The sequence below is a fragment of the Aspergillus caelatus genome (genome assembly GCF_009193585.1).
Source record: "Aspergillus caelatus strain CBS 763.97 unplaced genomic scaffold BDV27scaffold_218, whole genome shotgun sequence".
Lineage (NCBI taxonomy): Eukaryota > Fungi > Ascomycota > Eurotiomycetes > Eurotiales > Aspergillaceae > Aspergillus > Aspergillus caelatus.
This window is the reverse complement of record NW_022475481.1, coordinates 15,347-39,803: the sequence shown is the minus strand read 5'-3', so window position 1 is coordinate 39,803 and position 24,457 is coordinate 15,347. Positions and strand designations below refer to the sequence as shown.

The following is a 24,457-nucleotide window of genomic DNA, read 5'->3' as shown; positions in this document are numbered from 1 at the left end:
AGTCGGACGACAGAATGGCGCCGGACACCCCGGAATATCCGCGTTGGGTAAGACTCAACGCAAATAAGCATCTCCTATTCTCCTTGCTATAATAGTGGCAGTGCTTGGCCTTCTTATTCGTGATCTGACCAATCGTATAAATAGCGCAAAAGGAACTCCCGACGATTGTTTGGCCAGAATCTCAGCCTCGCATCTTGATTTCCCTACTAGGAATAGTTCTCAGGGGCCACTATAATCTTACTTACATTGTCCGATCGTCTCCTGAAAAGGATATGGAGATATATGCCTTCAAGTGAGAGTGGATTCGAGCTCTTTCTCTGTTCCTAAGAAATGGGCAGAGGGAGAAGTAGGCAATGGAAGCAATCTTAATTATAGCATTGATTTCCCGGGGCCTTTGAAGACTTGAACACTACTAGGCCGAGTTGAAGGTAAAGAAGAGCCTAGTTATTTCAGGCTCTTATTAATCGTGGGTTAGTGTGATGTTGTAGGGACATCAATAGAGCAGATTTTACTTTTAGAATTAGTCGCAGGAATAAGTAGTAGAGTTTATGATAGACATTCACCGGACCAGCAGCAGCTGTTCATTGTGCGTCACACAACCCGATGTCTATTGCGGAGTCAATAAAAAATAGTATACCACCTCTCTCTGTGGAGAGAGGAGTCTCAATAGGCGCCTATGACAAAACTGGAATGACAGACAATCCCGGTCCGTCAGCAGCAGGAGTATGCAGGTCAGCAAAGGAGGATGTGATATGGGCCAGTCAGTAACACCGTCCAAGGGTGGGATACCACAACGGAATCCTTCCTGTTGTATTGTCTATTCTGAGAGTATCTCCGTAGATTATCTATCACAATGGGCTTTGCGAAAAGCCATTAAAATAGCTTGAGTAGTGCTTCAGAAACAAGTGAAAAATCTGAAGTCATGGAACAAGGCTTGTGAAGTTCTTTTTTGGTACTATAAAATAACAGGAGCATATATTTACTCATAAGAATAATGACTCACACTGTTACTCATCGAAGAGGGAACTGCACTTTTATACTATGGACACTGAACTCACACAACTAGCAGTTGATACCAAACTCGACCTCTCGTAATATTTATCTTTTTGCCTCCTCACAGGTGCTTTTGACAACTTTTGAAACTTTTCCAAACAACTGTTCTAACTTTTTAAGCCAAAAGAAAAATTTATGCAGGAATTGCGAGGCGTTCGCGTAGAACAACCCCTTCGTCCGAAGCAGGCATGATCAAGTCATCAGTCGCTTCAGCTCGACCACAGCCGAATTTCTTCAGATCCCACTTATCCACTCCTTCTACCCCTTTCAGCTCATTGCCGAAAGCCTTGAAAATATCAGTGTTAAGGGTTTCATATTCCGAGTATTCCTTCGGCCAGTCTCCCAAGCGTTCAACAGCAAGTTTGAGCAGGCGTAGATGCTGCCGAACGGACTTGCCGTCACCCTCTGTTGCCTCGCCGGGACTGCTGACATTCGAGCCACCGGGGCTATGTGTGTCTGCAAGGCTGGAAGAGAAGTAAGATGGGTCAACGAAGGACCGCAGGGCGTTTTCATGCAGCACTGCAGCCTTCTTGTAGTACCGGTACGCCAAGTCGCGGTAATCCTTCTGATTCTGATATCCCTGTGCCACGCTCGTGTACATCTGAGACAGGAGCACGGTCATCTCGACGGTATTGTGGTCCCGTGGGCCGTGGACACGAGCACAGTTGTACACGATGTCTTCCGCCAGACGGATGGCATCCACGTAGTCACCAATCATGTAGCGTGTAATAACAAGCATACGGCCAAGGGCAAGGGTGTATAGATGCTGTTGTTGCGAGGTGCTGCGGGTTTCGCGGGCATTCCAAAGGGATGTGAGCACGCGGACCAAGGTGGAATAATCCTTCTGCTCGTCCAGAAGACCGATCAACCGGTCCAAATTGACATGGTCCAATTGAGTTATATCAAGCTTCAATTGCTCGAATTTGTCGAGGGCTCCCTTTATCATGGCGGTTGATAAACTAAGCATATCCTTCCGCACCTTGGACTCTACAAAAGATTTGATGTCTCGGCTTGAAATTGCCAGACCTAATTTGAATACCAGCTTGACGGCAGTCAATGAGGAAAAGCCGTGATGCGCTCGAATGTACTTGAAGGAGACCGACGCCAGGTGGAATGCAGTATGATAGTTCTTGGAAGCCAGGAGTTGGGTTACGCGGTTGTAGCTGGCGATGGCGATAGAGCTGATGTAATCACGCGATGAGTGCGAACTAAAGTACTCTAGAAGCGTGGTGATGAAGACCTTGCCCTGAGCAAAGTCCACATCGACGGCATCGCGCTCCACAGATATGAAGTAGTGGGTGAATTTCTCGATGAGTCCGGTGGCAGTGGATTGACGGCCTCGGGACAGCAGTACTCCATGTAGGCGGCAGACAATGGACAACGTGCTCTGGAAGCTGCTGGTCTTTGACTTCATGGCAGTTCGGAGCTGCTCGAAGTAGACATATTCAGTTACCAATGAAGTGTAAATCTCGTTCATGGTGATAGACAAGGTCTCCCGCTCTTGAAGGCTGTACTCGAGCTGGGCTAGGAAAACAAGGGCTTGACGCTGGTCCGCAGACAACTCAAAGTTGGTGGAGCTGATCTCGATATCCTGGGCCACGGTTTGGCGGTAGATCTCTTGTGCCATTCCTTTACCGTGTTGGACCTGACCTGACCTAATAAAGCTGGAAGCAATACTCTGGGCCGCTAAGCACAGATTGACCGCCGAGGTCTCCTTCGAGAGAACTTTGGAAGTTGCCTCTTGCAATAATGAGTAGGCCGCCTGGAATTCATTGCGTCGAGAATAGAGCGATACGAGCTTCTCCATCTGGGAGAGTGATTCCTGATGGGCCCATCCGTGTTCGGATAGAAAGCTCTCGAGACGTTTCTTGTGAATAGAAACCACCTTATGAAATTCCGTGGTTGTAATCGTCTCAGTACTTGAAGTCAGCGTCTCCTCCTGTTCTTCGTACAACGCGTCCAGTGTTGCTTCGATGCCCTCGTAATCGATATCAACATAGCTTTCTTTCAGCTTCAATAGCTCCTCGTAGAGTGCTATTGCTTCACTCCTGTATGTATAGCTTTCCTGACAGATTTGTGCCAGTGTAGTGGTGGCTTGCACCGTTATTGTTGCGGTTGTCCCGAATAGCGACTGACATGTCTTCCGGTACTGAACCGTTACATCATGGATTATAACAGTGTCAGCGCGAGTCATCCGTAAGCAATGGATATAGCGCTCGTAGGTCAGTTTGACGAAAGCCTGATCTTCGAGCTTGGGATTGATGTGTGGATGCTGCAACGTGTTGAACAACGTCTGGCAAGGGTGCAGTGCCTCAGAAAAACGTCCTTGTGTCAGAAGCTCTGTGACGACGATAAGCAGTGGCTCAAAGGCGTCCGGATGACAGGTAGTTGCGTCCTTATTGAGGATCTTGACAATCTGCCCATAATAGTCAATGCATACCGGGCGCAGGTGAGTTAATGTAGCCAAGGCCCACAGCTCCTTGAGCACGGTCGGATGTGCTTGCCCGTACTGCTTTTTATAGTCATCTAACACTTCCTGATGAATACTGATAAGCTCATCGGTCTTTGATGACCGTTCATAGAAACGCAAGATTGCTGTCGTGGCTCGATCACGGAGCTTATCGCCAGTAGGTCGGTCATGTCGGGCAGCACGATAGACACGAAGCCGAATGTTTCCCTCTTTTGCTAGTCGCTGTCTAGAACGATAGCAGTTACTCAAGCGCTCAGCTAACTGAACACAGTAGTCCACATTCTTCGATGGAAGGACAACGTCTTCGAGCGATGGGGCGAATAACGCTGGCCAAATAACCCGTAAGACACGCTTCATGGCTTGTGTAGCGTCGCGCCATCTCCGTTGGGACAAGTACATGTTAATAAGAGAAGTGGTGGCCTTGGCTGAGAAGTGCTTTGTTGTAACAGTACTGAACACAATCTCTTCGAGGCTAGATTCAGTCGCGGTTGACTCGTTCTCGATGACATACTCAGAGGTTGACTGGATAGCTTGCTGGAGCTCCGAGTAAATCGAGCTATGTTGACTGACACTTTGAGCACAATGCTTCAAAACCTGCAATGCCACGGACTCTAGTTTGACGGACTTCATAAGTTTTGCAACTTGCATGAATTGTGATACGACTGCCTCATCCAAAGTAGAGCTGACCTGCTCATATTCTTGCCAGAAGCCCCAGAGAATAGCCGCTACTTCGCTCTGTCGTTTTTGCGACATGAGAAAGTTCGAGTATGCCAGAGCAGCTTTCACATTCCTTATCTCCCACTCTAGGGAGCGGTGGAGTCGAGATTCCCAGCTCGTGCGCTGCCAAATCTCAAGGTAAATAAGTTCGGCTGCTTTGTGGTCCCCAGCCTTTGCATATTGCTCTGCTTGTGCTAGAAGTGATTCAAACTCAAAAGACCCGCTAATCTCCACATCCATCTCAATCTCATCTAGCTCGAGGCCTGTTCCTCCCACGAGGGGTTGCGGCCGGCCGATGAGGTGGATATGCAGCGAGTCATCAGGCAGTTGAGGTCTGCTCGGATCCTTTGGACCTCCGGGATGGCGAACGCCAATGGAGACTCTAATTTCCTCGGCTTTGTGCTCTTCCTTGATGTAATGGTAATGCTCTGCAAGCTGAGTGGAGGCCGAAATGAACATATCGCTTGTTGACCCATAAAGAACCTTATAGCTCTCCACAAGGTGGTGGAGCACTTCAATTCGCCTCACCATGGTCGTCGTCTTCGAAGTAGTCACTTGACTGGACGTGATATCCAAGAAATATTGGGCCACCGTCACCGTGATACTGTGTTGAGCCGAGAGTAGCTCTTGGCAGATCTTGATGGCATCATAGAAGATATGATCAACTTGCGTTGGGGCTTTATGGATACTCCAATAGAAGGACACCTGACATAATAATGTCTGGAGAGTGGCTGGCTGCTTGGAAGACAGTATCGACTGGTAGAGGCGTGTCTGGGTATCATGGAAAGACACCAGGACTGGAGTCTCTTTGCGCTGCCATACAGCCATCTCGAGCCTAGGCAAGGTTGTGCTAGCCGGAAGTATATTGCGAATTTCTTTTGCAGCTGCAGCAATTTCTCGATCTGTGTTGCAGCCCATTGCCGTCCTCAGATGGTCTATCCAGTAGCGGAGTGCAAAGTCTAACAAAGGATGCCTTTCGATCAGGTCTTGGGTGAAACGCGATTCCAATGGTTCCAAAGCTGGCTCACGACCATCTGGAACTACAAGCTTTGCATAAAGTAATAGCCGCTGGGCAAGATCGAGGTTCCTGTTCTTGATGGTAGGAAGGATATTGCCATGGTTGAAGATCTCCAGGATTGAGTCGCGGACCTTGGCGTGCCGCAGGAATACCAGATTATTTTGAATAAAAACTGAGGATGCCACCGGCTTAAGAATATGAAGTGTACTTTCCCTGTCTTGCTCTATGATCTTTTGTTTGTCTTGCTGAATAGACAGAAGAGCAGATAATTCTTGTACCTGTAGCGGCCGACAAGCGGTGGCGAGCCAGACAACGAGTTTTATTGCCTCTTGGGTCACATTCGAATGCAGAGTGCGATGAATGATGTCTTTGACTGTGGGCTTTCTATTGACAATGTTGTCAACTGCCTTGATCAGAGACTGTGTGTTGGACGGGGCCTCGTCCCGAATTTGTTTCGAAGCAAGCTTAGCCCACAGAAAAGAGCCATTGGAAGCCTCGGCAATCCGGCTAACTTGGATCTCACGTCGCTCTTGGGGAGCTTTGGTGAAGCTGGAGCTATCCTGCAAGATACTTCGTACAACTGCAGAAATATCATCGAGAATAAGCTCTGGCGTAATTCGTACTGTGTCCTGGCCCGGCTGGAGCGAGGCCTTGGACTCCTGCTGAGAAGTAAGCAGGATCAGCTTGGTACTCTTTGCGTTATAGGTAGCCTGTCGGAGCCTCTTCAATAAAGCTGCTTCGCCACCGTTGGCTTCATCCACGCCGTCAACGATCAAAACTAGCTCCTTCGCGTGTTTCCGGCTAGCTTCAAGTGCATTTTCGAGAACTCCCCAGATGACGTCGTCGTATGTTTCACTGTCGAATGTTTCCTGGCACCGTTTGTATGTATCCGAAAGAACGCGATAAAGGCGAACGTTTCCAATTTGCTGGTCAAAAAGCTGGGATAGAATAGTCTTTGCAATAGCACGAGGCATGGTGTTTGCTAGAACTCTGCTGTCTGAAGGCACAGTTAGCAGAGGAATAAATCGTCAATTCATGATAATGCTCACTAATTGGCACAAATATTGTTCTGTAGCTGACGTCTCCGACGGGATGCTGCAAGTGATCGTTGATCACCGTCGCGAGGATGGACTTTCCTGACGCAGGATTGCCGGAAATAGCGAGCGTCTGCCGGTTCCCCTTCAAGAAGCGATTCAAATAGGGCATCATCCAAACACAGGTTGATTCCTCACGCTCTTGGGCAAGCTGGGCTGTGGCCTCGACTACATTGGCAAGGACAGGGTCCTCCGGCTCAAGCCAGCGCTTGATCGTCTTTGTGTCGGTTACTGGAATGCTTGCATTAACATTGTAGCCCAGGACAAACAAAAAGATAGTTACAATACCTTTGGTACTGTCGTACCCCTCGCGCTGCAGCTGGTATTTCCACATCAACTCGGAAATACGCTCGCATCGACTGCGGAAATTGTGGATCGGGTCAGAGAACTCGCTGTAGATATCAACATGCAAGTACCCCGCCGCTGGGATCGTTTTACGGAAGTGCGTTGCAATTCCCACGACCAAGGTCACCAGGTCGGCAAGAGCCAGACTAAGCTGGTCCTTAATGTCGCCAGAAACCTGAAATAATTCTGCCCGATCGAGGACACTTCCCAAGCCCGTCGAGCAGCGATAGAAGAAGCCGAACAGACTCATGAGGGCGCAGGAATTTTCTTCACCCAGCTAGAATATCATACGGCTTAGACTGTGTTTGCTTCTTGGATAGGGAGAGCCACTCACTTTTAACAGGCTTGCACAGTGAACATAGGCGAGTTGAGCCGCTAGATGGCTATCTCCCGCGAATTCTTCAATTGCCTTATCGAACGAATGCAACCGCTCTACAAACAATGCTGCCCATACTAGCATTTTGTCATAGCTGCTTCCTTCGGCGGGAAGCTTCTCCATCCTCTCCGCTCGAATCCATTCTAGAACTGTGGCGTAATCCGTTTCCAGGATTTTTGTCGATATCATCGCATCACTGCTGCGACGAGCAAGCGAGTCAACCACATCAGCTAGCATTGACTTATCCCCGTCGGATTTGATGGAGCTCTGGGAGACAGTACTCCATCTGAACACACTATTAGAAACACTCCCATTGTTTGTTCCGCTAGTTGAGTGGGTATATAGAGGGGACCCAAAAGGGTGGGAGACGTGAGCCTGAAAAGAAGTAGCCATTTTGGTATAAGATACTCGGAGGTAGGAGAAATGCGGTTAAAGTAATTAAATGGATGAGGTTGTTATGGGGTAATGATTAAGTATGGAGATCAGGAGTACGTATGCTTAGAATTATAGGAATGAAGGACAGAAAATAAGGCTTCATGTACCAGAGACATCCCATCTTAAATATCCAAGCCCTCAAGATCCTCAATCCCAAGCTGTACATAACCTGACCCCACATCGTGGAACTCATGATGAAATAGAGGAAAGCTTCCTGCCATCCTATTCAGGCATCATTCTACGACTAACCACTTCCGATGACGAAATATACCATGGCCCTATCCAATTGAGGGCGTGCATTCAAGTCGGCGTTACCGAAGAGTAGTAATAAAGAGGACCCAACCTGCTCTTGATTTCAGCTACAGATACTCCATATCCGAACCTTGAAATGCAGGCATACATAGTCAATCCGCAGAGTGTCCGAGTCTCTATTCACTTGAAAGGTGCGCTGATGCCGGTGTCACCGAAGTCGTGAGACAAACGACCTACATGAGCAACACGAAGTATTGTACTACTGTCGGCATCGCCGAACTAGTGAGGGACCTCCTAGTATTCATAGTGGGCCGGAATAAACCTAAAACACAGATAATAAGCATTATTATAGCAAACGTAAGTATTGTGGGTACAGCAATCCATGGACCGGTGTCGAGATATACGTCCAAAGAAAGAAAGGAAGAAAAGCAAAAGTCGACTACCTAACAGTGATGTCGATCTGAAGTCTAAAAATGGCATACTCAAGCCCATGGTGGATCGTCAATGGTCGATAATCGAATCGGTACCACATGGAAAAACAGCCAAGGTAGGGTACTGTTTCCGCATGCGGCCCATTCTAAAGCTTCGGGTCTGCCATGATGAAACGTTGGTACTCCCCAAAAATCACTTTCTTTTTGGTTTTTCGTTTCTTTTCTGACCGGAACAATATTTCCGACAGGAACCCCAAAGCATCTCGGGTATGGAGAGAATATTCGGAGCCGTCAACGCCGTAGCATGATCGGTCGCCTGAACCACCACCCACTCAGTCTACATTCCATCGTATCCGAAAGGTCTGCTCTCTGAACACAGCGACTGGTTGTCATGTCAATGATTATCAAATACCCAATGAAAATCGTTGACTTGTGGGTCTGCACCCGCCCTAAGGAAACAGCCTGACCGAAGCATCTCGCAGAGAGCTTTGCAGCTTGTTGGAGCTTACTTACTCAAGAATTCATTTCTACCAGTTTCATACGAGCCATTTAGTTTTTCTACTTTCGAGGGCCTTGGACCGCCCAGCCACTATAGTCGAATTCAAGATGATAGAACAAAGACCACCCCAATCTCCTCCTCCGCAGGCCCAATGCAGCAGTCGTATGACTGAGATGGGAACATGGACGGCGAATATATCTTCTCGCTCAGACACGAATAACAAACATCACGTTCCATCGTCTCCACCGAGCCACTTGGAACCTATACATAGCTATGGAGATGTGCACTATAATACGGCCAGTAGACCGCAATCCCCGGTCTGGAATCGCAACGAGCGCCAAATTAGCCTTAGCTCAGACCAATCTGTAGCGCTAGATGCTGACCCCACCGAAGGCCCCGTGTCCTGTGAGGCCAATATTCAACTGGATGGGCCAGAGGCAGAATCCGCCCCATGCGCCGAGAAAATCACGTTGAAGGCATTGTTGGAAAAGATCCGACAGGAGAAGGGAACTGAGCAAGTGGATTTACTCAGTGTGTGCTTTGGAGAACCTGGGGTCGACCTCAATGTACACATTCAGGGTGATTTTACCGTGACCTTATTGTAGGCTTGTTTCCTTTTCTTCTCAACCCTTTGACCTCTGATTCTATTGTGGACAAACATTAAGCCTAATGTGCTAATAAAACAACAGGATCTAAGACCTGAAATTTGAACCGCCAACAGTATATTGTTGGATGATTCCTTGGTACTCTGCATTGATTAGCTTTACTATGTTCAGCTCTTCCGTGCCACATTCATTTCAGCTGAGGGTGAATACATCATTTCCTTTCACTAAACTTAGATAGAGTCAAATACACAAGCTGGATACAAACAAATAGACTTTATTCAAACTGTTGGAAATCGACAACTAGATGATTTATGTTTAATCATAGACACGTCATGTATGTACTGGGCTTCAGATATTGCAAACTGAACCATTGATCAAATACTGCTCAAGACTTTAAAATTATGTTTGTAATGTTTCTGTACTTCAGTCAGGCTTCTGGCCACCGATTGAACTATAGAGCGTCATAGCTACCCATTGAGTGCTAGCTATCTATGGGATTCGTATGTGGTATTTAAAGCCGACGTGCGAGGAATATATATTTACGGACAGCTGTAATAACGTTTCAATCGATTGTTGTAATCCAGGATAATAGTATACCATCTGCAACAGTCGTGATGTAGTTATACTGAATGATCTGCTGATACCAAGTAGACCTTGTCCATTAGTGGAGTACTATTCCAATACCCTTTAGCTGAGAATCATTTCCTCTGAGCTTTCGCTCCGGACCCGGACTGAATCGGGACCGAATCCGGAGCGGAGCGGTTGATCGGCAATATCCACACCGCCTACTGGAACAAGACTACGAGCCAGGAGGAATTTTGGTTATTTTACGGTAACATACAGTAAGCCAAGAATAGGTACAGGATGGAACATCTCGGAAAAGCTGCCAGATACGCAACTAACCAAGGAAAGATGATCTCACGTGAAGCTCGCATGATTACCTGTCCTAAAGTATCATCTATGTGAATAGATGTTTTGAATTACTTCAACTTGCGATATACCTTTTGAAGTCCACATAGACATATATAGCAATATGCTCAATTCATCACACACCGACTGTGGTTCATTTAGGCATCCCACGCAGTCAGCTCATATCACCCACACATCTCGGGGCTCGTCGCTTCCCGAGTAGCCCGAGAATTGCGAAGACATATGCTGGCAAGCCGAAAATCTGGAAGTATATTTAGGGAGGCCACCATGCTAAAACCACAACGCTATCAGTCAATGTACATATATCGAGTTTACCAAAGATGAAAAACAACAGTAATCCCAACTTGGCATGCGCTTCGCGCTCTCCTATGGAAGAACTCACCCGAAGTTTGGTGAATGACGTCGAGGTACTGAACGAACACCTTGCTTCCACTGGTCATCCCCTGCCTTCATTCGATCGCCATACACCCGTAGTGGTGCTGCCCAATGGCGCCTCTCCGGATGCTCATGCTGCAAGAGAGCGAATCCTGGACAATGCCTTGCGCCTCTTTCAACTTGCCGCAGGACCGGGTGCGTATTTGTTGAATTTGCAGACAGGGGTAAGATAGCAACGTCTGAGGGCAGAGTGTTGTCGTATTAATTGAAGATTAGTATCACTATGCATCTTGCGTACGATGGTTATGTCACTTTCGGATCTTCCACCTAGTGCCTTTAGAGGGCTCCATTGCTTACGCTGACCTTGCCATCCTTGCCAAGGCACCTGAGTGTCAACTCAGAAGTGTCGTTCGCATGGCTATGACAAGTGGTCTTTTCCTCGAAAGCCCATCGCAGCACGTGTCACACTCTGCCACATCTGCTTTGCTGCGCTATGATGCCGATTTCCATGATTGGGCTGTCACCATGAGTGACCTATCCGTTCCGGCTGCCTTTGCAATGGTCGAAGCGCACGAACGGTGGCCGGATAGTGTTGAAGGAAGTCACACGGCGTATAATATCGCGGCTGACACTGAACTGCCCTTCTTCAAGCATTTGGCCGCACAGCCAGATCGAAAACGGCAATTTGCTGGCTTTATGCGCAGCATGGCGCGCAGTCAAGGAACAGATGCCGAGAAGCTCGCGGAAGGATGGGACTGGACCGCCCTTGGACAAGCTTGTGTAGTCGACGTAAGTGCTGGTCCACTTGAACTAAGATATTCAATGCTGATGAGGATAGGTGGGTGGGTCCACCGGTCATACTTCGGTAGCGCTGGCCCGCAGGTTTCCTGACTTGAACTTTGTTGTGGAGGACTTGCCCGAGGTAGTGGCTGAGGGCCCTGGGTATCTCTCCTCCCTGGATGATGCACAGAGCCTGAGGCCGCGCATTTCGTATCGAGCACATAGTTTTTTCGATCCGCAACCCGTGCAAGACGCTGATGTATACATGCTGCGGATGATACTGCACAATTGGTCGTTCGATGACTGTGTGCGGATACTGTCACGCCTCGTCCAGACTTTGAAGCCTGGTGCACGTATTCTTATTGTCGACATTGTGTTGCCTGATCCGGGTGTGATTCCAGCATCCAAGGAAAGGTTGCTGCGTGTCCAAGACCTGATAATGCGGCAGGTGTTCAACAGTATGGAAAGATATTTGGAGAACTGGATGGATATCTTTAAAAAGGTCGATGAACGGCTTAGTGTGAAGAGGATAGCGGAGCCTCACGGAAGTTTAATGTCGCTGATTGAGTTAGGTATGGATTTATAGAAACGGATATAACTGAGCTCTATGAATGTGGGTGGTATATGCTTTGAGAATCTGAAGGAAAATGTACAAGTGTTGCAACCCTTAGATTTCATGTAAACATCTTTATGCTCCCTCATGAAGACAAACCTAAAGGCATGAAGAAACCCTGTACAGTTTTGTTTTGATATTTACCATTGCCCGTAGAAACTTGCTACTCTGTGCTAGGCATTCTGTGATGCTCCAGCCTTTGATGAACACTATTTCCCATGCCTTCTCAAAACAATTGGACAGAGGTACACTAGCCGAGAGGCATGGGAGTTGGCAAACCAGATTCTCCAGTCGCTCTGCTTGTATAGAGGCCATATTATACATCTACCTTGAGTTAAGGTTCTAGATACATGTTCGAAAGTAATCATGTATGTGAACATCAACAGGCACTTTGCCGAACTGTATTCTTGTCTATGAGTGACCGTAAAACAGAATGATGATAATGAGGTAATATGAAAGAGCTACCCCGAGACACTCCGTGGGTGATCGTTGGGGCCGAGTCTCGCTATAGTCGGCTTCCCCGGGCCCATCGGAATACGTCGGACATTTCGGTGTCCTTGGGGGTTTGGCTGGTTTCCCGAATGATGCGAACACGGCCCAGGCTCACACAGCCCCGATGATGCCAGTGTTGCTTTGCCTTCTCAAGATTTATATACTGCAATATGAATGTGAATTCAAAATGTAAGTTCTATACCTACCCGCTTGTGAACGCTAGCAAATATGGTCAATATTTACCTTTTTGGGGATCAAACTATCCGAGTGGACGACGCCCTCTACAAGCTATTACATGTGAAAGATAACCCAACTTTAAAATCCTTTCTTGATGAAGCATTTGCTGTTATAAGGAAGCAGATTTTCCTATTACCGGCAAATGAACGTACCTCGTTGCCGGATGCACACACCCTCCCGCTTCTACTAGATGCCGTCAGGAATGGACGACGCCATGTTGCCCTAGAAAGTGCATTAGTATGCCTTTGCGAGATAGGGCAATACATTCTGTTAGTGGTGTCATATATATCGACCGTTTTCATACTCATCTATGCATAGACTCTTACAGACTACGGATCTTTCCCATCCGCCAACTAGTTCCATCCTAGTTGGGCTTTGTACCGGATCTCTCGCAGCCGCCGCAATTTCCTGCGCACGAACCAGTATTGACCTGCTCGCCCTTGGCATTGAGGCCGTGGTAGTTGCATTTCGGGTTGGAATGCATGTAGCGCGACGGGCTAATACATTGGCCGGGGAAGACTCTTTGCAGTGGAAACCATGGTCACTCGCCGTGGCAGATATGCCAGAATTAGAAGCTGAAAAGATACTTGAGAACTTTGTCAGGGATGAGGTAAGTGGTGGACACACCAGCAATACGCATGGCACTCATTGGCCCGCTTAGAATATCCAAAGCATTGTGAAGCCGTACGTCAGCGCCGCTGGCAGCAATACAGTTACGATCAGCGGTATCCCAAGAGTGTTGGAAGCATTCAAGAACTTCTCATATCCTCGATGCACAAAGACATGGCCTGTGTCAATATATGCACCATATCACGCGGCACACTTATACAGCGAGGCCGACGTTGAAAATATCCTCAGATGCAAGCCAATCGAAAGATCTCTGTTTCATCGTGAATCGAACGTTTCCCTCATATCATGCGCTACGGGCATGGTCCTGAAGGAGAGGACATTTGGTGATTTGGTTCAAGCATTGATCAGGGAGATACTAACTTGCAAGGTGCGGTTCGACAAGGTTGAGGAGAGTGTTGTTCAGCGTAGTCCTGATGCTACCGCTCAAATCATCCCTATACACACGAATGTTACATCCAGGATGAAAGCATCACTAACACAAGCCGGCATTGAAGTGAAGTGCTTAAAAGGGACAGCAAACCACGGACCGGCAGTCGAGACTTCACCAGAGCCTGCCAGCAATGACTCATCCAAGATTGCCATCATTGGCTTTAGTGGTCGCTTTCCGGAGGCAGACAGTCTGACCGAATTCTGGGAACTATTGCAGCAAGGGTTGGATGTCCACAAGCCTATTCCCGCCGACAGATTCGACCGCGAGGCTCATTACGATGCTACACTGCGACGAAAGAACACTAGTCGTATCAAACATGGTTGCTGGATACGAAACCCTGGAGCATTTGACGCGCGTTTCTTCCAAATGTCCCCGCGCGAGGCATGCCAGACGGACCCTGCCCAACGCCTGGCTCTGCTCACAGCTTACGAAGCCATGGAAATGGCTGGGTTTGTTCCGGATCGGACGCCGACAAGCCGGCGGGATCGCGTGGGCGTATACTACGGCATGACAAGTGATGACTGGCGCGAGGTTAATAGTAGCCAAGATATTGATACATATTTCATCCCAGGGGGTATCCGAGCTTTTGTTGCCGGCCGCATCAATTACTTCTTTAAATTCAGTGGACCGAGCGTCACAGTGGACACGGCATGCTCATCCAGCCTAACAGCTATTCATACTGCCTGCAACGCTCTACTCAACGGTGATTGTGACACTGCCTTGGCCGGTGGCACAAATATTTTAACGAACCCCGACAACTTCGCTGGCCTTGACCGCGGGCATTTTCTATCCGCAACTGGAAACTGTAAAACGTTCGATGACGGTGCGGACGGATATTGTCGTGGAGATGGCGTGGGCACCGTCATCCTCAAGCGCCTTCCGGATGCAATAGCTGACAACGATCCTATATTTGGTGTGATCGTAGGAGCCCGAACCTCACATTCGGCAGAGGCGGTCTCAATAACCCGCCCTTTGGCTGATGCGCAGGCACAACTATTCAAACAATTACTGGCAGAATCTGGTATTCATCCACACGAGATCAGCTACATCGAAATGCATGGCACAGGGACACAGGCGGGTGACGCAGTGGAGATGAAATCAGTGCTTGACAGTTTCGCTTGGGATGATAGCCGGGGTTTAAATAGGCCGTTGCATCTGGGGTCTGTCAAGGCGAATGTTGGCCATGGCGAGTCAGCATCTGGTGTGACGGCATTGATCAAGGTCCTGCTGATGATGCAGAAGAACCGGATTCCGCCACATTGCGGCATCAAGGGACGAATAAACCACCACTTCCCTACAGATATGGAGCAACGCAATGTGCATATCCCATTCAAGGAAACTGACTGGGTGCGTCCGGGTGAAGGAAATCGCCGCTCATTCATAAACAATTTCTCTGCAGCCGGAGGCAACACGGCATTGTTAGTTGAAGATGCACCGTTATTAGAGAGCTCTGGCGCTGGAGGCTCGTCAGATCCACGACAATATCATGTTGTTACTCTCTCCGCTCGATCATCGAAAAGCCTGTCAAAGAACATGCGCGCTCTGGGCGAATTCATTGGATCAGAAACCTCCCCGGGCCTCTTAGCACACATCGCATATACGACGACCGCTAGGCGCATGCACCACTCCTACCGTGTAGCCTTCGTAGGAAATGACCTACAAGAAATTAAGCGAAAGTTGCTGGACACAGATGTGATAGAGGATATCACGCCTTGTCTAACCAAATCGCCCGGCGTAGGTTTTCTCTTCACGGGTCAGGGTGCACAACAAACGGCTATGGCGCGGGATCTATACGACAGCTTCGCTTCGTTCCGTGCGGACATAGCCGAGTTTGAGTCTGTCGGTCGCGGGCATGGATTTCCCTCAATACTCCCTCTGCTTGAAGATGCAGTTGACATTGAGGAGTTGTCCCCTATAATAGTGCAACTTGGTACCGTGGTGATCCAGATGGCAATGGCACGATTATGGCAGAACTGGGGCCTGACGGCGCAATATGCGCTCGGGCACAGTCTTGGTGAATATGCAGCCCTACAACTGGCAGGAGTGCTCAGCATCAGCGACACAATCTACCTAGTTGGGTCGCGGGCTGCATTATTAGAGAGAAGATGCACAGTGGGGTCACATGGGATGTTGGCAGCCAAAGCATCTGTTGCTGACCTAGAAGAGGTTCTCAAGGGTGCGCAAGTAGAGGTGTCGTGCATAAATGGCCCAGATGATACTGTTTTGAGTGGAACAAATGATGAGATTGAGCGAGTCTCCAAGAAGTTATCGGACCTTAATGTGACATCCAAGAAGCTCATTCTACCATTCGCATTTCACTCGTCACAAGTCGACCCGATCTTGGAAGAGTTGGAACATATTGCCAGCCAAGTCACATTCCGAGTACCAAAGATTCCAATCGTGTCACCCACTCTGGGTCATATTATCACAGACCAAAAAATTATTGGGGCCCAGTATATTCGCCGGAATTGTCGTGAGCGCGTAAACTTTCTCGGTGCCGTACAGGCGGCTCAGGCTTCAGGCATCTTTGACTCTGGGGCATTGGCAGTTGAGATTGGTGCACACCCCATCCTCACACGCATGATGAAGGCTGTGGTAGGCTCAAGTGTTAGGGTGTGTCCAACATTATCCCATCGAGAGAACATGTCCAAGACCCTCGCAGGATCATTGTCCGTATTGCACCTGGGAGGAGTGCGGCTGAACTGGGACGAGTACCAACAGGACTTCAAGACCAGTACCCGGGTAGTCATGCTCCCTGAATATAACTGGGATTATCAGGACTGCTGGATTCAGTATCAGAATAACTTTTGCCTGACAAAGGGGTGCCCTGAAAGGCCTATCAGCGCCGATGCTATTGAGCCCATGTCGACTCGGCTGAGCCCTTCTGTCCAAAGGATTGTGGAAGAGGAGATGGATGCCACACGCGCAAGGATTATTATCGAATCTGATATTACTGACCCGGAACTACTGCCAGTGGCGCTTGATCACAAAGTCAACGGTATAACGCTATGTCCATCGGTAAGTGTATAGTCCCTAGCATTCTTTCGATATACTAATAAGAACGTTTAAAGTCTTTATATGCGGATATTACCCATACATTAGGTGTATATCTGTTAGGCAAGAAAGAGAATTTAACAGAATATAAAATAGATATCTGCAACGTGGTTGTGGAAAAAGCTCTAGTCGTCAAAGGGACTGGGTCACAACTCTTCCGTGCATCGCTTGATATGGACTGGAACATGCTCCGTGGAATGATGAAGGTGTACAGCATTGACGACACAGGAGCTCCCACCGCACAGCACGCAGAATGTGCCATAGAGCTCCGAAGAGCTCATCTCTGGCAGGAAGACTGGAAGCGCCAGCTGTACCTGATCCAGCGCAGCATTGAACAGCTCAAGAAGGGTGTTGAGGAAGGGTGGACTCACAAGATGCGCCGAGGTGTGGCGTACAGACTCTTCTCGTCGATGATGCAATACGGCGCCTCATATCAAGGCATTGAGGAAGTCATATTCGACAGTTTTGGGCTTGAAGCCACGGCTCAAGTGCGTTTACAGTCAACCAAAGGCAAGTATTCATTGAATCCTGTCTGGTCTGACAGCTTCGGCCATCTGACCGGCTTCGTCATGAATTGTAATGATTCTATTGATCTAACCGAGCACTTGTTCGTGAACCACGGCTGGGGATTCATGCGCTGTGTGGAGCCTTTCTCCCCGGACACGGTTTACCAAACTCACGTCAAAATGCAACCTGTCGCTGGGAACGATGGCCTTTATGTGGGAGATGTTTATATTCTCAACGATTACCGCATCATTGCTCAGTATGGAGCAGTCACATTTCAGAAAGTGCCTCGGCGGGTCTTGGAAATGTTGTTGCCTGCCGCCACATCCAAAGGCCGGTCTTCAAGCATGAGACCAAGAAATGACGATACCTCCCAGCCTGCTACCAGGTTCCAGACTAAAGGACAAACTCAGCCGACTGATTTTGAGGGGTCATGGCAGCGAGTACTGGAAATCATCGCCCGCGAGATTGGCATCGATCCTGGACAGCTCACTGAGGATGTGAACCTTACCGACATGGGAGTTGATTCGCTTATGTCTTTGACCATTATTGGTAATTTTCGGGAGTTCCTCGGTCTAGACGTACCATGGTCGCTTTTCGAAGACTGTCCATCTGTGCAGTCACTTCGTGTCTACCTCGATATGTCATCATTGTCTGAATCTGAAAGTGGTGAGACAAGCCGTTATCCAACCCCTGATGGATCTACTACGACCGCTATGACATCTCCTAGTAGATGTGACAGGGACGTGGAGAGAAGCTCAGGAGTAGATGGTGTGAGAACTACCGTGGCCTTGGTCTTATCCATACTAGCCGAGGAAATGGGTGTAAATCATGGAGATCTCTCCAATGCAGATGACCTGGGCGAATTTGGCCTAGATTCCCTCCTGTCACTCACAGCTCTTGGAAGAGTGCGTGATGAAACGGATCTAGACCTCCCCAATGACTTCTTTCTAGAGCACTCGAGCGTTGCTTCAATCGCGGCAGCGCTGAGAACAATGCTTGCATTTACAGAGCAAGGTCCCGAGCAGAATTTAATTACCAGTCATCCACCCGCCACGTCGACAACGCTCCAAGGCAACGAAAGCTGCCCACGGACCCTGTTCCTCTTCCCTGATGGGTCTGGGTCCTCCACATCCTATTCAACACTACCCACCATTTCTAGAGATGTACACGTATATGCGATGAACTGTCCGTATTTGAAGCGGCCAAATGAGCTCACCCAGTGCCAACTCCAAGACCTTACCCCAGTCTACGTAGCAGAGATCCGTCGACGGCAACCACGCGGCCCATACAACCTCGGCGGTTGGTCTGCGGGTGGGATTGCTGCATATGAAGCCGCACAGTATCTCGTTGATCAAGGGGAAAAGGTTGAGCGACTGCTATTGATAGACTCTCCAAATCCAATGGGCTTGGGAATGTGGCCACCACATTTCTACCGTTTTCTTGGGGAAGCAGGAGTCTTCGGTGTGCAAGGCGGGCGGACCCCTCCAGCGTGGCTATTGCAGCATTTCCAAGCCTTTAACGAAGTACTAGAACAGTATACACCGGAACCCTTTCGCCCAGCTAACGCGGCCCCCCGTACTACTCTCATCTACGCACAGGATGGTGTATGCAAGTCGCCGAGGGACCCTCGGCCAGAACGACAACCGGGTGACCCAGAGGTTATCTCTTGGCTGCTAGAAAGCCGAGTGAACATGTCATACAACGGATGGGATGGAGTACTTGGGGTGGATAACATCCATTTAGAAACAGTATCTGATGCTAACCATTTCACCATTGTTCGAACTCCAGCGGTCGTTCGTCTGGCTGAAATAGTGCGGATGGCGATGTCTCAATAATTTCCAATAGTTGTGTTTCATTATACTTCCACAACCCAATGTGTGCTATCCAAAGTCCTACATGTAGGTCGTATGCGCTTGTCTCCACTATTATGAAATGCAGATTTGTACATAATATCCCACTAGCTTTTACATTCCTAGACATCACCCCTATCCAAGTTTGCGCGGAGGGGCTAAATTCTACACACCCAATCCAGGTTGCATAATCCTTTTCAAACGCCTGCAATTCGTAACACAAACCAAGGTTCACAGTCCCAAACCTCCACGAAACACCGCCCAGCCGGGAGGGTTCTGAATATATGTGGCTGAATACGTTCAACACGTGGGTTGGTATATGGGCTGTGATGAGGCGCAGCGCCAACTGATTAGGGCTGCCCACAACCAGCGAATGAAAGTCCGAACGATTCCGTGACTTCAGTGGTTTGGCCAATTGATATTAAATGCCCCATGATGGGGGCCTCAAGTGGGGCCACGTGTGGAATGAAGATAGACACAGTCAGGAATAAAAGCGCCAGAACTGAGGACGTGTTTGCAGAGTATGTCAATCCAAGGGCAATATTTATTTGCCACTGGCTTTATCAGGGGCCATGAAGATAATATTGCAGGTACACTGCCTCGTGCACCTATGAAAAGCAGGCCTGAACCTATTCACCATCCAACGGCAGATGCAGCAAGCATGGAAGGGTATTTTTGGACTGAAACTTGGTATGAATCCCTAAGCAGATCATGGAAGGGGCTTCCGTGGTTGGTACAGGATTGGGACCCTTGGAGGATCCATGGATGATTCAGCCCTGTACCTTGACTTACATCCGGACTGATAACCAACACATAATGGGAAGAATGAGGTTATTGAGCTGGGACACCCTAACGCAATCCATTAACTGGTAGATCGTGCTCATATTACCCTTATGCTCGCCTTCCTTCACTTATGGCTCGACTGTTTATGTTTAAATGTAACTGTCCACCTTGAAATTGAAATCAGTCAGACATACTCGAAATCGACCAAGACAGCCTATCAACCTACTATCTGACGATGAATACCACAAGAACACCGAGCCATCGATCGGGAAAGCCAGTCAAACTAAGGGCGAGCTGTGATTTCTGCGCCCTGTCGAAAGTCAAATGCGACCGTGGCCAGCCGCATTGTGTACGGTGCATCAAGAGCGGTATTAGCTGCAACTATAGTGAATCCCGTCGTATTGGCAAAGCCTGGCACCACTGCGCATCTTCTATTGTGAGGCCTACTAGCTCTACCATGCAAGATACTCGGCGAAAGCAGCAGGCGATGGCGCAAAATCCACCAAGGGGGGGAAGCTCTCGAGATAGTCGAGCCCCCAGCACAGCCGACGATGACATGTCACCATATGATCCTTATCAGTCATCTAATTATGCGTCGCCCTTCAGCATTTTCCATACCCTGCCTTCCACAGGTCCCGAGTCAACTACACGATCTGAAACTCACCTTGAATCTTACCCAAGTCTCGATGGAACGGTGGCACCAATCATTCACAGCCCTGAGCAAGCTGACATGTCTCTTCCTGTTATACCACACATGGCACGATTACGAACAAATGAGATGCCAAACGAATGCCCATTGAATTTACATTACAACCAATCGTGGGGCGCGATTATGGCAGAATCTACTACCGATATCGGGGATGTTGGAGACTGCCTTACACGCGCGGCCGCCGTCTTGCAGACGGTGCGTGATCCGCGGATACCCTGTATGCGATCGAACACACCCCCAGTGAATCATATACAATCGTTGGATACGACCCTTGACAATGGTCGTACGGCGATGGACACAGTGAAGGGGATCCTAGGCTGCCCCTGTGCTCAAGGGATGCGCGTCGCTCTGTTGCTGGTGCTTATCATTCAGCAAGTTTTGGAATCCTACCAAACACTCCTGACCCAACAACATGATACACTGCAAGATGAGTCGCCATTGAGCTTTAGTCTGTCTAGCTACGATACCCCGATGGCTATTGGTCGATACCTCCTGGATAGTGAGTTACGTTCGAAGATTATTGCCCAGGTTCTTTCGTCGGAGCTTGACAAAATCGGTTCGATTCTGGACATCCTGACCCGGCATGCCCAAGGCATGGCTCATCGGCCCGAAGAGTTGATCTTGGGGACCTATATTGGCTCATTGCAAACAACAAGAGAAAAGGTTCTAGAGTCGCTTCAGCAGGGGAATGACTTTTAGCAGATGAACAGGATTCAGGTCCAAATGGTCTCCCCTGACATAACTCTCATCCATATTTGTGTCCTTCTTTGCTTTATTTATGTATATGATTCCGTACAATATTATCCACCGAAATATTAAGACTCGCATTGAGCCCTACGGTGCCTAGTAAATTGCGCTATATCAGACCTGCTCATATGTATTGGAACTAATGAGGGAATTGCGCAAAGGCCCTTGGTCTTGCAAACCAACAGTGCCCTGACGTAAACGAGAGATGTCTACCAAAACACTACTGGTGGATCGTTCAGCCTCAATTATGGGACCGATGTGGCCGTGTGCTAATGCCAAATGAGAAGAGCCGAAAGCATGTACATATGCATTTTATGGTTCTAAGTGACAGATACCAATTAGAATTTGCGTGGCAGTGGAGTATACGAGATGGTCGCCGTAAGGCCTCCCATCATCCCGGATCGACCTTGCAATACGCTTATTATAGAACAATGGTACTTCACACTCTACAAATCATCACGATATGTGTAATTAGTAATATTCTCCTTGTACCTAAGCTGAAACAAAGACTCCTACCAGTTTTGTCATTCTGCGACCATGGTACGCCTATTTTGTGTAGAGCGCGAGTGTGCAGACATCATTGCGCTTATCCTGTCGTTGTCGGTTGACGACAAGGATCTCTTTCAGGTTCATGATGCAGATGCACTGTAATAAGATAGTTGTATTATTCAGCCTCTACTATTTACGCTGTGAGCCGAATTGAATCGGGTTTTCCCCTTCCTCATCCAACATTAGCTGAAGCGAGCGAACACAGATGTTGTACCTAGTCTTTACCAGGGAGACATCAAGTATGTCAGGTGTATTAGACGGTATTCTAGAAGCAGTGAACAATTGGTGCAAAGGGCCGCCATACTGACGGTACCTTGGTGTGCATATAGCCCGTCATTCGTGGCTTAGAACCGCGGTACATGAGCCGGAGCGAGAAATAAAAATAGGAAATGTTCGTGTTTCGCCAGGAAAGGACGATGAAAGATCTATCTTACATTGTTAACCACTTCACGAGTCGTACTTTGAGCCTAGTTATGTATCTGTGCTGTTTGTTAGAGTCGGTTCCAAAGGATGCCTGGAGAGTCCCCTTCAGTCCCTTCCTGTTGACCGCAGTTAGGGTATAAGACAAGCGTTATGGTAAGCAAAATAGACTACTTTCCCCGGTCCGAATGTACCATACATCCTCTTGAGGCAAAATCCAGCGTTCATTGGCGATTTGGAGCCGCGGACCTCGGACATCGCAGCCCATCAAGCAAAGCTGTACATGCCCGCGTCCCTAGTATAAGTAGGTGAATCATAAGAACAATTTCAGTTACAAAATATATCCTTTCTACTCAGGGAAGGAATTAACTTTTCCCCCGCATTATATGTAACAGTTCTCAACAATACACAATTCTCAGCTACAGTTGTCAAGGCAATACCATAACTCGTCTCCTCGACTTCAACTCTGGACCTTCTCATACATCACATCGGTCCGCATGGTATACTTCACTCCCCGAAATACATCATCTCCAGCATGGCAGAGCCCTCTCTGTTGAAAGACCAGCACCGAGCCTGCCTTTGGAAACACTCTCACCACTCGCTCCCCAGCGAAAGACTCAAGTCTGAATGAGGTCGCACCTCCGAGGAGGATTTGCTCTTTTGCATCCTCAAGGTTTTCCTCCTCTTCCTCAGACTCCATAGCCTCATCCGCATCTTCATCTCCGAATACCACTTCACAATCGGAATTGCCATCACTACCACGAGCATCCATCCGTTCCCGTCTCGTGATCGCCCTCTGGAGCTCACCTTCATCCTGGTCTCCCTCACCATTCAAATACAAATGCACTGTAAAGAGTGATCTCTCTCGCTCATCCGGAGTAACATAACACCCATCAGTATGCGGACGGAAATACTCCCCACCCGTATATTTCAAAAACCGCAGTTTCTCATTCAATCGTGTCAGCTTGAAGGTCTCACCGCGAGTGGCGGGACCAGCCCCCGTCACGAGAGGCTGGTTGGAAATCTGCACAATATCGCACTCTCGCAAAAATGGTAGCAGTCGGTTGAGTAGCCTATCTGCAATATCTGGCGAGTCATATATGATACGTCCGCAGTTGCGGAAGCCGGGTGCTTTAATTTCTTTCCCGTTGCCGACGTTCAACAGGGCGCGGTCCCAAGGAGTTTCCCCTGGGTTGATATGAGTGGTGTTTTCGGGTCTTATAGATTGTTCGGCGAGGTGCAGGAGCTGGCTGCATTCGGCTGGGGTGAGGATGTTGTCGATTAGAGCGGCGAAATGGTTCTTGTAAGCAGGGATGGGAGGCGTGGTTTTAGTGAAGTCGAGCTTCTTGATGGTCGCGTTAGGAGGAGGGCGAGCTTGGAGGAAGTATTTTGGAATATGCATTCTGTACGATTATGTTTTTGAGGCGTTTGTTAATGGCGTGGTTATCTACATAATGGCAGATCAGGATGTTCATATAAGTTGGGTGACTCATTCAGCCTTGTTGCTTACCCAGCACCCGGGAGGCTGAGCCTCATAACCTTTCTATTTTGCCATCAGAACCCACATATACTACGTATAATATAGCTGACTGCTCAAACATGGCCTGTAGTGCTGATTCTTCAGTTAACTTTAGCACAAAGGAAAGGGCTTAATCATCATCAATCAATAGTGCAAAACCCCGATATAAGGAACTACAGCCAATAGACCCTCTCAATCTTTACCCATAGGGTTTCTAATAATAGGCAAGCATATATATTAGTATAATATTTAAAAACACTTACGAACATAGCCATACAGCCGGACCCATAAGACCACTATAATCAGGCCCGAATAGGTTAATCTGAATCCGTTATCCTTTAGACACCCATACATATACAGCTAACTGTTGGTGGTATCTTTTATCTACTGGGCTAAAGTATCTACCGTCGATACCCTACACCCTCTTATTAGAAGATTTGTTGATCGCGCTTGTATTGCTACTATCACAATATGGTGTCTAACCTAGCTTTATCAAACATAGCGCTAGCTGAAAATATGATTATAAACAGTGGGCTG

The 24,457-nt window shown here is 48.2% G+C and overlaps 6 protein-coding genes across 6 annotated transcripts; 4 read left to right on the top strand and 2 right to left on the bottom strand.

Annotated features, from left to right (window-relative positions):
* Window positions 1-1,186: 1,186 nt before the first annotated feature.
* BDV27DRAFT_167921 (NACHT domain protein) lies at window positions 1,187-7,466 on the bottom strand (the record flags this gene model as incomplete). Its single annotated transcript, XM_032074632.1, has 4 exons — window positions 1,187-6,255; window positions 6,308-6,583; window positions 6,641-6,974; window positions 7,032-7,466. 4 exons carry the CDS (start codon window positions 7,464-7,466, stop codon window positions 1,187-1,189), a joined length of 6,114 nt encoding a protein of 2,037 aa, XP_031923392.1.
* Window positions 7,467-8,797: 1,331 nt separating this feature from the next.
* BDV27DRAFT_167920 (uncharacterized protein) lies at window positions 8,798-9,295 on the top strand (the record flags this gene model as incomplete). The annotated part of the gene is made up of 1 exon (XM_032074631.1): window positions 8,798-9,295. One exon carries the CDS (start codon window positions 8,798-8,800, stop codon window positions 9,293-9,295), a length of 498 nt encoding a protein of 165 aa, XP_031923391.1.
* Window positions 9,296-10,568: 1,273 nt separating this feature from the next.
* BDV27DRAFT_134745 (S-adenosyl-L-methionine-dependent methyltransferase) lies at window positions 10,569-12,020 on the top strand. The gene is made up of 3 exons (XM_032068360.1): window positions 10,569-10,824; window positions 10,877-11,389; window positions 11,439-12,020. Exons 1-3 carry the CDS (start codon window positions 10,594-10,596, stop codon window positions 11,964-11,966), a joined length of 1,272 nt encoding a protein of 423 aa, XP_031923390.1. The 5' UTR covers window positions 10,569-10,593; the 3' UTR covers window positions 11,967-12,020.
* Window positions 12,021-12,713: 693 nt separating this feature from the next.
* BDV27DRAFT_167918 (type I polyketide synthase) lies at window positions 12,714-19,391 on the top strand (the record flags this gene model as incomplete). The annotated part of the gene is made up of 4 exons (XM_032074630.1): window positions 12,714-12,991; window positions 13,041-13,332; window positions 13,384-16,800; window positions 16,854-19,391. The coding sequence occupies 4 exons, from the start codon at window positions 12,714-12,716 to the stop codon at window positions 19,176-19,178; spliced, it is 6,312 nt and encodes a 2,103-aa protein (XP_031923389.1). The 3' UTR covers window positions 19,179-19,391.
* Window positions 19,392-20,064: 673 nt separating this feature from the next.
* BDV27DRAFT_167916 (uncharacterized protein) lies at window positions 20,065-21,384 on the top strand (the record flags this gene model as incomplete). The annotated part of the gene is made up of 1 exon (XM_032074629.1): window positions 20,065-21,384. Exon 1 carries the CDS (start codon window positions 20,212-20,214, stop codon window positions 21,382-21,384), a length of 1,173 nt encoding a protein of 390 aa, XP_031923388.1. The 5' UTR covers window positions 20,065-20,211.
* A 1,342-nt stretch (window positions 21,385-22,726) lies between these two features.
* Window positions 22,727-23,891, bottom strand: BDV27DRAFT_134741 (uncharacterized protein). The gene has a single exon (XM_032068359.1). The coding sequence runs from the start codon at window positions 23,801-23,803 to the stop codon at window positions 22,862-22,864; it is 942 nt and encodes a 313-aa protein (XP_031923387.1). The 5' UTR covers window positions 23,804-23,891; the 3' UTR covers window positions 22,727-22,861.
* Window positions 23,892-24,457: the final 566 nt, after the last annotated feature.

Coding starts and splice junctions, on each gene's coding strand:
- BDV27DRAFT_134745 (XM_032068360.1), top strand. CDS start 10,594: ATGGAAGAACTCACCCGAAGTTTGGTGAATGACGTCGAGGTACTGAAC. Junction 10,825..10,876: donor TGTTGAATTTGCAGACAGGG/GTAAGATAGCAA, acceptor ATTGAAGATTAG/TATCACTATGCATCTTGCGT. Junction 11,390..11,438: donor GACAAGCTTGTGTAGTCGAC/GTAAGTGCTGGT, acceptor TGATGAGGATAG/GTGGGTGGGTCCACCGGTCA.
- BDV27DRAFT_134741 (XM_032068359.1), bottom strand. CDS start 23,803: ATGCATATTCCAAAATACTTCCTCCAAGCTCGCCCTCCTCCTAACGCG.